The sequence below is a fragment of the Natrix helvetica genome, assembly GCF_964273705.1.
Source record: "Natrix helvetica genome assembly, chromosome: 5".
In the NCBI taxonomy this organism is placed as follows: Eukaryota; Metazoa; Chordata; class Lepidosauria; order Squamata; family Natricidae; genus Natrix; species Natrix helvetica.
Window position 1 is genome coordinate 75894918 of NC_138551.1, and position 17023 is coordinate 75911940.

The 17023-nt window shown below is 35.6% G+C and overlaps 1 protein-coding gene across 11 annotated transcripts in view; it reads right to left on the reverse strand.

Annotated features, from left to right (window-relative positions):
• The window catches only part of CPEB3 (cytoplasmic polyadenylation element binding protein 3), a gene marked incomplete at its 5' end in the record, with an annotated part of 92291 nt that overhangs the window by 31019 nt on the left and 44249 nt on the right, over positions 1-17023 (reverse strand). For 8 of the 11 annotated variants that reach the window (XM_081953933.1, XM_081953930.1, XM_081953931.1 and 5 more), the window contains 3 exons: positions 1268-1291; positions 9609-9665; positions 15307-15466. In XM_081953933.1, coding sequence (XP_081810059.1) covers positions 1268-1291; positions 9609-9665; positions 15307-15466 — 241 coding nt within the window. The remainder of the gene's footprint in view (positions 1-1267; positions 1292-9608; positions 9666-15306; positions 15467-17023) is intronic. The other 3 variants (XM_081953927.1, XM_081953928.1, XM_081953936.1) reach the window with 3 other exon arrangements.

Below are 17023 nucleotides of genomic sequence, written 5' to 3' on the forward strand. Positions count from 1 at the left end.
AAAATATCTTTAGATCCAAATATTATAAGCCCCTAAAATGTACTAGATCTGAGTTTTAATTTAAAATAAAACAAGTTAAAGATTTTTAAAATATCCCTCATTCACATGTATTTGTGTTCAGATAATATATTTTAATACATTTTAATATACCGTATTTTTCGGAGTATAAGACACACCTTTTTCCCTCAAAAAAGAGGGTGATAATCTGGGTGCGACATACACTAAATACAGAATTTGGGCCTCCCAAAACCCTGCCCCCTTTGCAAAAATGGCTGTGTATAGCCTTTAGGAGGCTTCCAGAGTGCTCCTGGGGGCTGGGGAGGGCAAAAATGAGTGAAAAATGGGCCGTTTTTTGCTCATTTTTTCCCACGCAGCCCCCAGGAACATTCTATAAGCCTCTTAAAGACTATGCATGACCTTTTTTTGACAAAAAAAACGGGCCGTTTTGGGGAGGTCTGCAGAGTGCAAAAACTTTTTTTCCCAATTTGCGTCTTCAAAATCTTGGCGCGTCTTATACTCCAGTGCATCTTATACGCCGAAAAATACAGTACATTGGAATTGTAGTGACGAAAAAGATATTTTCCCCACTCCAGTCATTATAGGGATCAGGAGTTTTGCTAGCGGCATTTGCCTTTTGAGCAAAATCTATGATTTCATATTAATATGGGCTGTATTTTTATCTTCTACATAAAATAGATTTTTTAAAAATTGATAAATGAAAATAGGCAATGCTCCATCCTGTGAAACCACATTGATCTATTTCATATTTCTTAGTGAGGTCGAAGACTGCTAATAAAATAATCTGCTGTTTGACTTTAAGCTTGCCCAAGCATATGTCAGGATATTTCTTGTAAGCATTTATTGCAGATTCCTGGGATAGTCTATTTAAACACATTTTATTTTATTTTATTTTATTTAAACATGGGGAGAATAAAGCTTATCCATATTTTATCAGGTTTTAAAAATAAAGAACAACTGCATGCTTACTACTGGAATATATTAATATTGCATTTTTTTTCTTTAAGCAGATAAAAGCCTTTCTACACCTACCAGTTTTAGCTTTTAATAGCAGTGAAGTTCTCTTTCAATACTCTCATTTCATTATGTTCATGTAATTGCAAAGCTACTGAGCAGGATAAAGACCAGTATCATTGTTATGGGATGAGAAAAGCAATTCTTGTTCTTTGACAAAAATATACAGCTATTTATTCTGTAATTTGTTGTTCTCATGACCATATCTGATGAAGCATTCAAAAGAAAAATTTACCTCGTCTCCGCCCATAGCTCCTGGCTGCATGTAAATAAAAAAAATACAATAGGTATTGGCATAAGAATTATTATATTGATAATTTTCTGCAAATCTAAACTTTGAACAAAATAATTCCTCACCTAGATGAGAGTACTATTTAACAATCTCAAGCAATTATTTAATTGAAATCATTTTAAAAAATCATTTTGTTTAATAAATCAATTTATAAAGCATTCTTTAGATCAAGTCATATTAGTCTAAATATAAAACTGAAAATGCAGTAGTTGAAATATATAGCATTCACTATCAAAACTAATATTCTTACAATCTTGGTTATACCACTTCAGTGTGAAATTCCAATTTTATCAAACACTCAAAGCAATTTTGCGTACTGGCAAATAGAATATTATCTGAGAACATAAAAATTGAACCATTATATTAAAGAAAATACAGGTTACTCAAATATAATTGTAACTATTAAACAGAGGTGGGGTTGCTGCCAATTTGGCCCGGATCAGGTGAACCGACAATAGCAGTGGCGGGAGGCTCTGTCCATGTGCGCGTGGCAGTACACCCAAACTGGTAGTAAAAAAATTAGCAACCCACCTCTGCTATTAAAGCACATCTATACTTCAGTTCTTATCTCACTAAAACAGTAAATGCTAATATTTCCCTTTTCTGAAATGAAGAATTCAATAATTCTTTGCCTTTTTTGTATGTTCTGCTACTTCTTCCATTGAATGAGCTAGTAGAGGCTGGGTAAGAAATATGCATTCAGTTTCTGAATCAAAAAAAGATTTTAGGTACAGGACATTGTGAAATTCAACCAAATAAATCATTCTTTCTAGAAAGCTAACATAGTGGATATTTAAACCTTTTTAGCAATTGGTAATATTTTGATCTTCCTCTATTTGCCAGCAAAATCATTTCAGTTTTTTTCTATAAACTGCTCATTGTGGCATTACTATTTAGAGCTTTCTAATGGTTTCAAACTGCTAATTTCATATAGATTAGTACTGTAAAATGCATTTCAAATTCAAAACACACATATAAATATCACTGAATTCTAGAAACAAGTATATAATGCTAAATGAATCTCTGGTTCCATATATAGTTTATAAAATAAAAAAGAGTGCTAAAGGCTGAAAAATAACATAGGCAGCTTTTAAATTATATTAACTCTTGAGAAGGAAGAGTCATAAAGCAAATCTTCCACTTTCAAAGAAATAGAAAAAAATTTACATATGTATTTCTGTCATGGTTAATTTAAATACTGCAACAAATGGTCATTTTGAAGGAAAAACAGTGCCAGGAAAAATGGAGCCAAATTCACAGAAATTAATGTAGAAGGACTAGATACAAAGACATAAATAACACTTTTAAAAGCTGCTGTAGAACAGGCAACTAAATACCAACACCAAATACTGCAACACAAATAAGGAAAATGCTAATTAAAAACTAACCATTTATTTACCGTATCTCTATACTAGGGAAATACTTCACTCCTTTCCTTCTACTATGTATTAAAATGGGTGAAAATATTTGATATTTAAGTTGCATTATCGCAAAATACATAACTGATTTTAGTCTATACCTAATATAGGTAGTCCTCAACTTAAGACCACAATTGAATCCAAAATTTATTTTACTGAGTGAGAAATTTGTTAAGAGAGTTTTGCCCCGTTTTACAACTTTTCTTGCCATATTTGTTAAGTGAATCACGGCAGTTGTTAAATTACTATCAGGGTTCTTAAGTGAATCTGGTTTCTGCATTGACTTTGCTTGTTAGAAGGTTGCAAAAGGTGATCACATGACCTGGGACACTGCAACAGTCATAAATATGAATCAGTTGTAAGCATTTGAATGTCAATCACGTAACCATGGGATTGCTGCAACATTTATAAGGGTGAGAAATGGTCATAAGTTACTTTTTTCAGTGCTGTTGTAACGTCACTAAGTAAACTGTTGTAACTCGAGAACTATCTGTATTTCAGCTTTATTTAAGTAACGAATCAACCCAGAATTAATAAATGTAATTAGCATACAAAAGGACAAAACCTAATAAAGCAAATTTAATGTAGCATCTGTGAATTCTTTGTGTGGAGATGACATGAAAGACTCTGCATGGATTTTCAAGAACTGCATAAAAGAGATACATGCCCATGTAAAATTCAGCACGTGAGGAAAAATGTTAAACCGTACAAAATGACTTTTCACATGTTGAGGCTCCTCCCCAAGATGGTTGCTGAATGGTAAGATTTTTCTCTCTTGCTGAGGATCTGCCGATTTTGCTGCCTAAGCTGACTCTCTGGCAATGCTGCTCCCTGGATTTGAATGGGAGAAATCAGGAACCTAAGATGACTTTTGGATGGCCATGAACCAATTTGGGAAGGGGAGTCTTGAAGATTCCAGTTCCCTGTGGGAGCGATTGGAAAGTTACGGGCATCCATCTGCCTGTCGCATTTCAGGTTTGTTTACGCAATGGATTTACTTTGCTTTATATGTTTAAAAGTAGACTAGCCAGCTGAACGCTGATTTACTTCAACCCCCTGCTGGACTTTTAACTCTTCTCTTGTTTCTTTTTCCCTTTGATTTATGCTGTTCTAAATAAATTTTGCTTTCTGTATGGAAACATGGTGTACTTATTGGTGGTGAAGTGCTTTCATTTGATTTACATTAATTTTGGACTCTCACCAAAGGGCTTTTATATATTTTTAATTTGCAAAGTACTTGGAATTTATTTCTGTTTAATTTTTCTTTTAATTTTGGATTGAAATATCCAATATTCTGCTTCAGCTTCTTTGTTCTCTGGTTAAGCTTCACAAAGCAATAATGTTTGCAATTACAGACAAACAGTGGCTGAAATCTGAGAAAAGACCTTCTGGCAACATATAATTTTTAGTTGAAAGCTTTTATGACAGCTTTATGAGATGATAATGTTCATGGAAAATATTTGGAGAACTAACTGAGTTGAGTCCAAACATCTCTCTGAACTTCAAGTCTGCATTTGTTTACAAGAGCAGAAGCATGACATGAAGAACTGATAAATTCTTTTTCTAAGAAGGACTGGGAAAGTCTGGGGAATGGATTTATTACTCTTAATTGCAAACCTTTTTTATTTGGACTGTTGGGAAGATAGACTAATTGCGGAGACTGAATATATTATATTTAACTAGACAACAAGTGATAAGAAATGGTATCAAGAAACAAACGTAGATATTTAATCCAGTCTGAATTACTTTTAACTTTTGGAATGATTTTCAATAGATAAGATGCCATGGTAATCAGTCTTGTTTTAATGTCTATACCCATGATGGCAAACCTATGGCACAGGTGCCGGAAGTAGCATGCGAGTCATCGTCCATTGCTCTTCCAGGTTCCAGCACATTGGCCAGCTGGTCTTCACATGTGCAGGAGTGCTGGAAACCAGAAGAGCAGCTGCTCTTCCAGTTTCCGGCACTCCCTCGTGTGTGAAGACCAGCTGGCCGGCATGCTGGAAACATGAAGAGCAATGGACGATGGCTCATGTGCCCAAAGACACAGAGAGGGGAACCCGGCTGTCACTTCCTAGGGGAGCAGAGCTGTTGGACAGGACGGGCGGGCCGGGGCTTCCCTCTCTCCCCCCTCTCCGAGCAGGCTTCTTGCGCAGCCCCAGCCCTCCAGTTTGCAGCACTGATGTGCATCTGTGGTGCAGAGTGGCTGGCCATCTTGGGCGTGCCAGAAGAGCAGTAGCAGCAGCGGCAGCCACAGGGCGAAGGGCAGGAGTGATCAACTGGCCGCCATAGCCTGCCCCCTTCCAATAATGCTGGGCCCTCAGTGAAGTCTCCATGCATGAGGAGCTGCGCTCTCCTCCACCATCCTGGGGCAGCTCACCTCCCCAATGGTGGCTCCTCCTCCTTCTCTAGCATCTCAGCCGGAAGTGGCATCGTGAGAACTGCCTCCGCCCCCTCGGCCAGCTGGTCTTCGCACATGCATGTGTGCCAGAAATGGGAAGACCAGGTGGCCAGCATGCATGCGTGCGCCGGAAAGCAGAAGATCATCTTCCCAGTGTGCGCGTGTGGATGACTGTTCTTCCAGTTTCCGGCATGTAGGCGCATGCGTGTGTGCGCGTTCCCATTTCAGCATTTGGTGCCGAAAAGGTTCGCCAACACTGGCCTATACCTACCTGCTAATATTTAAAGGTGTTATGGCTACATTACAAAACTGCCATAAAATCAAAGGAAAGCTATTTTAAAGGGTTCATGATAAATGCTATACTCATACCCATGTGCTCTGAAGTACTTCGTAGAATTAAATGCAACGTGTTGTACACATAATAATGTTCTTAATAGTGTTTAACTTCTCAAAATATGTTCTCTGTATTTAAACATATATGTTTAATTATCACTGTTTCAAATCAGCTAAGTTGTTTTCTTTTCTGTAAGTAAATAATTTTTCATCCATATCTATTTGTATATCTAAAATACCTATAATTTTTCTTAAGCTATTACCCACATGATAAATGCAAACATTAGTTTGACCCAATGATCTCCTTTTTCTGAATATCAATGTTGTAAATTGACCACTCCTCAAATAAGAAAATTAATAAACCATAGGACAGGTCTTCTCTGTCTATCTAATTCAGAGCAGTAAAGCACTGTCCAATGCTAAAGAGATAGCTGTTAGTTTGTTTGTTTTTAATACTGGGAGAGATGATACCAAGAAATGGTATCTTGCTGGGTCCTAATTATTTCCCAGAGGTTTGGACCACATTATATTTTAAAAGGTTATCAGTTACTGGAGTTAGTTTATAGGAATATAATCTAGAATAAAGTGCAAAAGCAAATAGCATAATTATGAGATATATTATATTGATTGGATATTGCTTCCTAAGTGGCCAGCAGAATCATACAAAGAACACATAAATGCATTTAATGCACCGTCAGAAGAGAAAATATGGTTGCATCTTTCATTAATAATCAAATAAGAGCAACGTATACCCTGCACTAATCCAATTTAATTCAACAGTTGATTATGATCAACATTTCCACTGTTCTAACATGAATACATCCATATTCACTAGCTGTGTATTAATGTCAAGGCGCATAATAATGGGATTTCCAATAATTTATTAAGTTCACATTTGCAATGCAATACAGTTCCTATGCATTATTAATTATAACATGAATGTTTATGGAATAAAAAATAAAACTGCCAACAATCAGAAATTTGAAGAGATTCATAAACTCTCGGAGGCAGATCTGACAGGCAATCGTACCAACAACAACATAATCTATTTAGGTTGTTTGTGCATAACTCCGTCTGACTTTAATCATATTGCCACTCTTCTTCAGAACAAATTAGACTGTTTATGCAAATAGATAAGAAAATCGATGCTGAGTTAAAAAAATAAAATCACATTATCCTTGAATTTTTTAAAAACATATTTAACAAAATAATTGTAATTGCTCCCCACACTTAGTACACAATTTTATTACTAGTAATAAAGTAAGCAGATATTGCCTGCCAAAGAAAGAAAGTCAATCAAACATTCAACTCCGAATGTTTCAGAAAATGTTTAAATGTATGTACTAAAATGTATATATATTGAAAAATTTGCAATTAGCAATAATTGCACCCCAAATAAACCTCATTGGCTATAATACTGCACAAACAGACTGAACATCATCTGGAAAGAGGACAGGCGGGATCTGATGGCTGTCAAAGTTACTGTCCTGTATGAAACCCAGAGCATCTAGGAGAAGGTCAGTAAGATGGCACCCACAAAAGAGCTGCCTGAGAGAATGCCTGGGTAACAGCAGTCATGGGGCTGAAGAACAGTTATAGCCAAGACACTGAATGCAGGGGTGGGTTCCGGCAGGCACTACTGCCAGTTTGCTCATGGGTGCGCTGCACGCACATGCGCAGTACAATAAAAATTGTTCTGCACATGTGCAGAAGAAAAAACCAAGATGGAGATGCTTATGGTACTGTCCAGCAAACTGGTTTGGGGGCATGGCAGGCCTGGGCCGCTGCCGGTTCCAGCAACCCAGGCCGTCAAACCACTACTGGTTCGGCTGAACTGATAGGAACCCACCACTGACTGAATGGGACTTTACCATTGACAGATAGTTCAGGTGGTGCAGTGGGAAATCCTATAAGGGACTGAAGAGGGCTGGATAGCAGCACAAGAATAGGCAGTAAGTACCAGATCCATAGAAGGAGGGGTATATACCTCAATGGACAGGATCCAAGACTATCCAGAGAGACCTCAGGGACAGTCCAACCACCCTATCAATAAGTGGTAGGGTATTTCACTGAATGGCACAACCAGTTGGCATTGTGTACAGGAACATCTGCACTGTGTATGGATTAATTTAGAACAGGGATTCCACAGAAGGTCATGGAGAATAGTAGGGCTAAGATCCTGATTTCTAGATCCCAATTTCCAGATCCAGATGGACAGGGAGGTACTGGCCAATCAACCAGACATCGGAGTAAGAGACAGGAATCAGAAAGTAGCCGTGATGGATGGTGATAGAGGTAATAGTGCCAAGTGACAGCAACATAAGGAATTAGAGAGGATATGGAAAGTAAAAATCAGTAGTCCCAGTAATGGTCGGATCACTTGGGTCTGTAACTCCTAAGAGGCTCCAAAAACCTCAAGATCTTTACCATACATAGTTTAATCCAATATACTGTACAGATTTTTACAATCACAATACAAATACTCCTCGACTTACAACTACAATTGTGCCCAACATTACTGCTGCTAAGTGAAACATTTTTAAAATTAGTTTTGCCTCATTTTATGACCTTTCTTGCTGCAGCTGTTAAGCACTGTAGTTGCTAAATTAGTAACATAGTTGTTAAGTGAATCTGGCTTCCCCATTGACTTTGCTTGTCTGAAGGTCGCAAAAGATGATCACATAACCCCAGAACCCTGCAACAGTCCTAAATATCAGTCATTTGCCAAGTGTTTGAATTTTGATCATGTGATCATGGGGATGTCACAATAATCCTAAATGGTAAAAGCAGTCATAAATCACGTTTTTCAGTGCCATTGTAACTTTGAACAGTCACTAAACAAAGTGTTGTAAGTCAAGAACTACTGTATTTTTCGGAGTATAAGACACACTTTTTTCCTCAAAAAAGAGGCTGAAAATCTGGGTGCGTCTTATACATCGAAAAAAGCATTTTTTGCCTCCCGAAGCCCCGCCCCTTCACCAAAATGGCCGTGCCTAGCCTCAGGGAGGCTTTCAGAGAGCTCCTGGGGGCTGGAGAGGGCAGAAATGAGCAAAAAAAGGGCCGTTTTTTGCCCCCCCCCCAGCCCCCAGCAGCACTCTATAAGCCTCCATAAGGCTATGCATGCAATTTATTTTGACAAAAAACTGGCCCTTTTTCGCAAAAAAGGGCCGTTTTTTGCTCGTTTTTGGCCCTCCCCCCAGGTTCACTCTGCAAGCCCCCCCCAAGCTATTCATGCGTTTTTTAAAAAATGGGCCCGTTTTTGCGAAAAACGGGACGTTTTGGGGAGGTTTGAAAAGTGCAAAACCTTTTTTTTCCTTTTGGAAAGCTCTTTAACTGATTGATGAGAATTACATTGATCAAGTGCTGTGCCAGCAGAAACAAAGTTTTAGGTGCTGCAGGTTGTCAGGATTTCCTTCTCCAGCACATGGATAAATACACCTGGAAACATCTACCTACCTACTCTCTCTCTCTCTCCCTACCTACCTATCTACTGTATTTCTCTCTCTATCTCTTTATATTTCTCTTTTTCTATCCCTCCACCTACCTACCTACAGACACACACTCTCTCTCCCTACCTACCTGCTATATATATATATCCCTCTATCTACCTACCTACCTACTCACTCACTCTCCCTATCTATCTACTGTATTTCTCTCTTTCTCTATCTTTCTATTTTTCTCTCTCTGTCCCTCTCCCTACCTACCTACACACACTCTCTCTCTCCCTTCCTACCTACTGTATTTCTCTATCTCTCTATTTTTCTCTCTCTCTCTATCCCTTTATCTACCTACCTAACTACTCTCTCTCTCCCTCCCTACATACTGTATTTCTCTCTCTCCCCCTTTATCTACCTACCTACTTTTTTAAAAAAATTTGCCTCTTCAAAACTTTCGTCTTATACTCCAGTGCGTCTTATACTCTGAAAAATATGGTACCTGTATTGCAATCAACTTTCTTCAAAGAGGAATCCCTTCAGTTTGGAATAATATGATAGACTTTTGAATGATGTCCAGAGACTTTTATATTATCTATTTCTACTCCTTTTTTTGTAATCAAAATGGACACATAAATGCAAAAGCATATTGAATATACAAGTTGTACAAAATGCAGTAAAGTAAGATATAAACTTACTATTGAGTGTCATAATGTTATCTGTTCCCGGATGATGAAAATTTATGCCCATACGACCTAAAAAAAGTTAAACAAACATTTAATACTAGAGTTTATTTTTTTAAAAAACCTAGAGTTTCTTAATCAAACAGATATGAATAGTGTTAATCATCTCAAAATGTATCCCATCTCTTCTTCAATAAAAGATATATAATAATAACTACAATATGCTATGTTCATTAAAGGTAAAAGAAAACAAATCATCTGACAAAAAAAATGAACCTAAACATGTTAATATCTTTTCATTGGTTTCTTTATAATGGAAACAGTTCTGCTCATTTCTAATTCTTGGAATTTGATTTTTAGATTAACAGAAAATACACTTTTCAATTAATTAACTGTAACGAGAAACAGTACCTAATGTTAAATATTGTACCTTGGAGGAAAAATAAACACGTTATTCCCTCATCTCCATCCCATTGACTCAATAGGGAAATCTGGGAAAGAATGCTAGCAGCTTCTTGTTGTCAAAACAAACTATTAGCTCTTTAGTGTTTCTTTAACTGATTACTGATAGTGTTAGTAGAAATAACTTGCTTATGCTTCTTCAAGAAAAGCGAAAGCTTATTTTATATGTGTACTGTAGTTTGGATTCTCATTAACTCGTGAGTGTATGAAATCTTCTGCTTCTGGAAACTACGACAAGCCTCTTTAATTCATTCAAGACTGTGTTGTGGTAAAGACAACGGGAATATCAAACATCGAGTCTCTGATTTGACATATATCTTGAAAGCACCTTTATTAATTTGAGTCTGAGTCTAATCTCTCTCTATCTACAGTACAAGAATGTGAATAGTCAAGTACCTTGCAGATTGTTATAAGGATATAAACAAGGTAATCTATATGAAGCCCTAGAAATTTCCAAAATCTGTAAGCACCTTCTTTTAAACAAGGGTGGGAAGACTCTAATTCATAATAGGGCTTCAACAAGGTGCGCATACTCAATTCGTGAAGGCTCCTCTTCCCCCAAACCCAAACTCTTCCTCTAAATGTATGAAGTGCTGAAGAAGATTCCTCACTTTTTGCCACATGGCAAAAGGTATGTAAAAAATGAAATGTATGTTGTGAATTATACACACATACAGTACAATGAGAAATAATCAGTTTTTTAAATCAGTGGAACTGGTTTTTAGCATCTTATAATACAAAATATACCATAAATCATAGCCTTTACAATAAGATCTGTAGGTAAAGCTGAGTCAGAAGAATCTTGGTGTTTTAAAAAATAAAAAGGAAGAAAGAAACAATAAAAATCTCCATAAGAGCTGATACTTGTTATATTCTAAGTAGAACAGTTTTAGAACATCCTGCACTTCACAAGAATTAATGGAAGCAGTAATTTATTTCACAGTATTTAAAATTTAATGTTATCCTATTCTTTTCCCCAGAATGATTTAAGCAAAATAATATAAATGTAAGGTCAATAGCAATGGCTAATCTCTTCAGCAGGAATTATTATCCCCTATTGCAAATACCAATGAGAGCCTACAAGTTTACTATTTAGCTTCAATTAAGAGACCCAAAGCAAGAATATTATCTTCTGAACAGGAGGATCTAACTATGTTACAAAAAAATGTACTCAGTTTTGCCCCTGCCAAAAGCAGTTTCCAGGACTTAACCTAGCAGTTTTGGTATTTCTGTAAAAGATAGCAAGACAATCTTCTACTTGGTCAAGGGAGAAGCAGCAAGCAAATCCTTTCTAAACTTCAGATAAGAGTCCAGAAGATCCCATTTGGCACTTAAAATTCTGCCAAAATAACTGCCAAATAACCAAATTGCAGTAAATGGTTTGTATATGAGTTGGTATATAAAAGTGAAGCTTGTAATTATGGCACTAAACACTTTTTAAAATACTTTTTTTCTTGCTTTGCTAAAGTCAGGTACAAAAATAGAACCAAATCTGTGACATCTGAAATGCGTGTGTGCATGTTGTGTTCATTCAGTCACTCTACCAGGGACCGGCTGCCTGACATTTTGTCACCTGCTTTTTGGCTTTCTATTTTTAAGTTACACTTAACAACTATCTTCTCAGAAAATCAAAACTGCCAAGATGTATAATGTATATGTAAGTGTGCGCGTGTGTGTGCATATATGCATGGAACCATACACATATTGTATATGTTATTGCAATGTAAAGAGATTTAACCTAAAAGTGTCATGATTTTAAGCTTTTCACTCAAGTTAAAGCTGAAATACATTACAAAAACAATTTTGTTCAATAGTACTAGTAATGATAGAGAGTTTCAAAAGTATCTCACAGATGCAGAAAACTGAATGCATTCTATTCTATTTTAACTAATGAAGGATCCTTATTCAGTTTTCAGATCAATTGCATAACCTCTATATTCAAATATTTTTGGCTTAGATGTTCTCTATTTTGCTCTCTAATCTAGATAGAGTGAGTATGAGATAAAACACTCCTATAGGGGGCTGCTCTATTTTCCTATTTGTTTAAGTATAGCACACAGACGTTTCTGTACTCTCTTTGCCTCTCTTTGGTAGATGTGCAGGTGGTTCTGGAGGCTATTCTGAATCATCACAGAATGCCAAGCAAATGTTCAATTACAAATATGAAATGTCAATTTTTATGTGTAATATTTTAACATTCTCAGAACTGAAAATTAAGATGGTAAGATATGGCAAAGAAGTAAAGGAAAAAGAAAATGACAGAAATAACTGTATGGGGTAGTCCACTTAACCTAGTCAATGGTGGGAATATATTTCATTTTTGCTCTCAAGCCAAATGTAGTTAGCAGTTAAGTATGGATTTTGTTTTTGTCATCTAGTAAATATACACTCTTACACAGTTCCCACAGTGAGAAAACAAATTACAGCTTCACAGAAGCTTTTAGCAGTTGCAATATTTCATTCAATATTGACTAACAGTATTTTTCAATATTACAGGTAATCCTTGCTTAACAATGACAATGGGTAGTGCTGGGTATTTCCATCACTAAGTAATACAGTTGCAAGTGAGATGTCACATGATCATACTGCTTAGCGATGGAAATTAATTAAGCCAGTCTCCGCTTATCTCACTCTCTCAGCAGAAAAGAGCAGGTTTTGCCAGATCCAAGCCAGCCGGCAATCCGGCGCATCTGTGAGGCGGCTGCAATGCCCGCTGCCTCCTTCGCACGCAGCAGCAATGCAATTTCAAGTTTGAAGGAAATTTTAAATAATGTAGAAAGAAGCCAATTAGCCAAATTATCAAATCTAATATTCTAGGAAAATAGTCTCACACGAGCTAAGAAAAAAGTCAGCCTATTTGGACCATAGACTGAGAGGAACTGGGCAAAAAGAGCAGAGGCATGGCTGCAACAATTTATCTCAGTCTATGGACCAATCAGGATTGACGATAGCCCGATGGTAGCACCTCCCACTCTACATCATTGAGAATCCCAGCATTTCCTATTGCCAGCATTAAGCAAGAATCATTAAGTAAGTCCCCAGCAGGCCAGTAAGTGGCTGTTGCAGGCAGGGGAAATGGTGATCAAATAATGTTATCGTAAGGACAGGCTAGTTGTCAAGGGCCAGACTGCAACCACATGACCACATGGGTGCTGGGACTGTGGGAACTTTGTGGACTGATTACTACTTGTTCAGCACCATCGTAACAGTTGCTGAATGAGAGTGATTATTAAACGGCTACCTTTAGACAATATATTTAATACTGGTTGACAGTTTCAATGCAAGAGAATCAGAGCAAACAATAAATCACTCTTTGCTAAATTTCACAGCCAGCTTTATCTTTTGTAACAACATCCCTCATTGTCCCAAAGGTGCTTTTTCAAGAGGCAACTGGATGACTGAGAATCTCTATAGACAACATCCCTCATTCTATGCCATCAGTTTAAAGACGTATACAGTTATTACAGAGGGCTTTGTCCAGACTTTCACAAAACTGTATGTGAAAATTTTAAATAGGTCTATTAATGATGATTATACAGCTGCTGGGCTAATTCCAAGGTCTCTTTGTTAGCTTATGTTAGGATGATTCAGAATTTAATCCACTATGTATCCAGGCTTGCAAATGTCAGTTGACCTGAAAGTGACCACTTTCTTGTTACCTTGTCTCTGAAAATCTTTTATAGGCTGTTTTTAACTTCTTGCCAGATTGCAACAGTGGCTGATGACCTTTGCCCAATGGACATCACAGCAAGCCAATAATAATTAACTTTATTAGAGGGAAACCAGTCAAGTCGTTTTATTCAGTAATAGTGGATAGTAAGTTTCAAATTTCAGCTTGTATAAAATATAAGTAACAAGATCATTTGGTATGTAATTTAAAAACTATAATACCCCTTGAAACATTGACATTGATTAATAATCTAAAATATTAGAAATATATTTCTGCTCCTAAGAAGGCTAACCTAGCCTCTTTCTGATGTCCTTAATTGAAGATATTATTCTGCCAAGTTTTTAATAATTTCATTCTCCAACTTTATTCTGGTAATACTTTGCTATTCAACTATTTTAGTATACATATTTAAACTTTTTATTGTTCTCATTTCTACAATTCCCCTCTCTTAAACAGATGTTTGAGACAGTAGAAGAATATTCTAAATATATACATGCTTATATTAGAAAGTAGCTGACTAAACAGCTAAGTAATGTTTAATTTTAAGAACCTTTGCACACTGCTCAATTACTTCTCAAATTTTTAAAGACTCTGAAATAATTCCATTTTCCAATAAATGAAAAAGAATAAGTATGAATTTATCAAACATATTTAAAATGAAAAATCTTTCACTGGCTTTCAAACAATCAATTCAAGATGCATAGAATTAAAAAGGGTTAGAAGTGAATTGCATATTTAGATACATGACCTTAGCTGACCTGCAATTGGAATAGATATTTTGGACAGTCTTGCAAACTAAGTGTTTTTCCTTTAACTGTATACCACTAATGCAAGGACTAATAGCATTGTCAATTCTAGAGGAATGAACATTATTTGATTCGTTGTAATTTGTACACCACCCAGAAAGAAGTTACATATGTTAGGTTTTAGTTAGTAAATGTTTCTGGACCATTTATGGTTCTCCTTGGTTGGATTATACTTAAGAAATATACTGAATTAGGAATTGGAGCTAATTATCATTTTTTTCTAATTGTAAGATTGTTCTTATTCATGTGCCAGGTTGCATACTTACTGAGTTCTTAAAAATAAAAAGGAAAGCTGTAGAAAAAGGGCCAGCCCTTTCATGAGAAATTATGCCTTGATTCTGGTAGTTAATTGTAATAGTTGTTTATTTTGGAAGTTATATATGTCAAAAGCCTCTGGCACCCTGCCTATCTAACAAGATTTAAAATGCACATGCCACCAGTTTGTTATACACACTCCTTTCAAAACAAAACAAAACAGGTGCTTTAACTATGTTTATTTCTTTGACTGTAAATTTAAAATAGATCATCCAAGATATTTTTTGGAGAAAAAGGGCCAATCTATAAACTATGATTTGACATCTAACTGCACCATTAATCATACTGTATACTTACTTTTCATCTCAGTTAACTGAGATTCTAAAATCAAGGAGTAGCTTTAAACATTTAGCAATTTATTTAGTAGCAAAAAAAAAAAGCAATAACACATCAAAATGTTATAGCAGAAAAAATGCTGATTTTCTTTTAAGGTAAGTATGAACATATGAATATTCCTAACCTGTAAAATGATTCCTCCACATTATATCAGCGAAACTCATTGGTGGGCCACTGGGAGGGTAGTGTTTACCTTTAAGAGGTTCATGATCAGTCCTTATCATATCCATTAATGAGTTTTCCAAAGAGTGCAAGTTAAAAGTATCATAGGGCCGATTCCGGTCCTAGGAAAAAAACAAAACAAAACAAAACAAAAAAAAAGGACTGTTACAAAATTGTCACTAAACAATGCAGTCATTTAACACTTATTCCATTCATCACAAATTATTGTAAGATTAGCAAAAATATACAAGCTCAAGTTAATAATTCTTTTAACAAATGTTAAGAACAGTAGGACAAGTGAACAGGAGGACCATACTTATCCTTCACCAGAAATGCAATGTTTTCTAACAAATAAATTATTTTAATATATTAGCACAAATGTACTTTTTCACTATCTAACTGCATTCTAAATCAAAGGCATTGATATATCCTATTTTCTCACATACTTAGCATGATCTATTAAAGTGGATAAAAGTTAAACAACTGACATATAAATCATATGATATTGTCAACTGATCTAGAATGGGATGAAGGCGATTACTTCCAATTAAATGAGTTTGTGTCAAGATGCATGTATTTGAATTTCAAGTTTATTGCAACTATATTTCTCCCTCTTCAAAATCATCAAGTGCAATTCTAGAGGTTCCTTCAAGCATAAAAACATTTTAGAGGAAGAGAAACAGAGGGGTGCAAGAGTTAATTTTTGTGAATGGAATATTGCTTGCAATTTTCTGAATCCAAAATCACAGTTTACAGTAAAACCCGTTACTTTAAAAAAATATAATTTAATGCTTCTATGAAGATTATAAGAATAGAATACAGAAAGATACTTTACCAAGATGAATTTTATATTTCAAAGTATGTTCATAAACAGAAATCAAGATACAAAGTAGGCAAGGAAATAAAATAAGCTTAATTTAAAATATAACCTACAAATAACACCATTTGCACCTAAGGAAAGGCTCTGCCCCTTCTCCTTGCAACATAAGGCAATTATTTTAATCATACTGCTATTTCTATGAAGATTACAAGAAGTTTAATACTGTATAGAAAGGGATACTTAACCAAAATTAATTTTACATTTCAAAGTATGTTGCTAAACAGAAGCTAAGATAAAAGGTAATCAAGAGATGAAATCATCTTTAATTTCAAATGTATCCTGAAAATAATACTGTTTGCATCCAAGGAAAGCTCTACACTTTTAGTCTGCAAAATAAAGCAATTATTTTGATACAAAACCCTTGGGTAGAGTAAAATTGTGCAAACAACTTGGGAGCAGATAAATGCACAGAAGCACAACAGAAGAATAAGCAGTATGCAGCAGCTCTTGAAAATCTTTGCCAAAAATGTTTTATTTTTTTAGTGCAAGCACAAAGTGTACACATAATTAACATTCAAGGGACATTTATACTTTTTAAAAAATAAATAAAATAAAAAGTTAATAACTTTTGGACTCCAAATTACTTCCTTTTTGCTAAATTTTCATCTTCCAGAAGAAAAGACAACACTAGGCTCCATTTACCAAGTTCAACTTGAAAAATAAGTATAATTGGAGGAACCATCTGATTTACACAACAACCTACACACATACACATATAATTATCATTTAAGAGGAATTTATTTCCACAAATTATATTCAAACATGTAGCTGATCTGAACTTCTTTACTGTTGGAAAGGA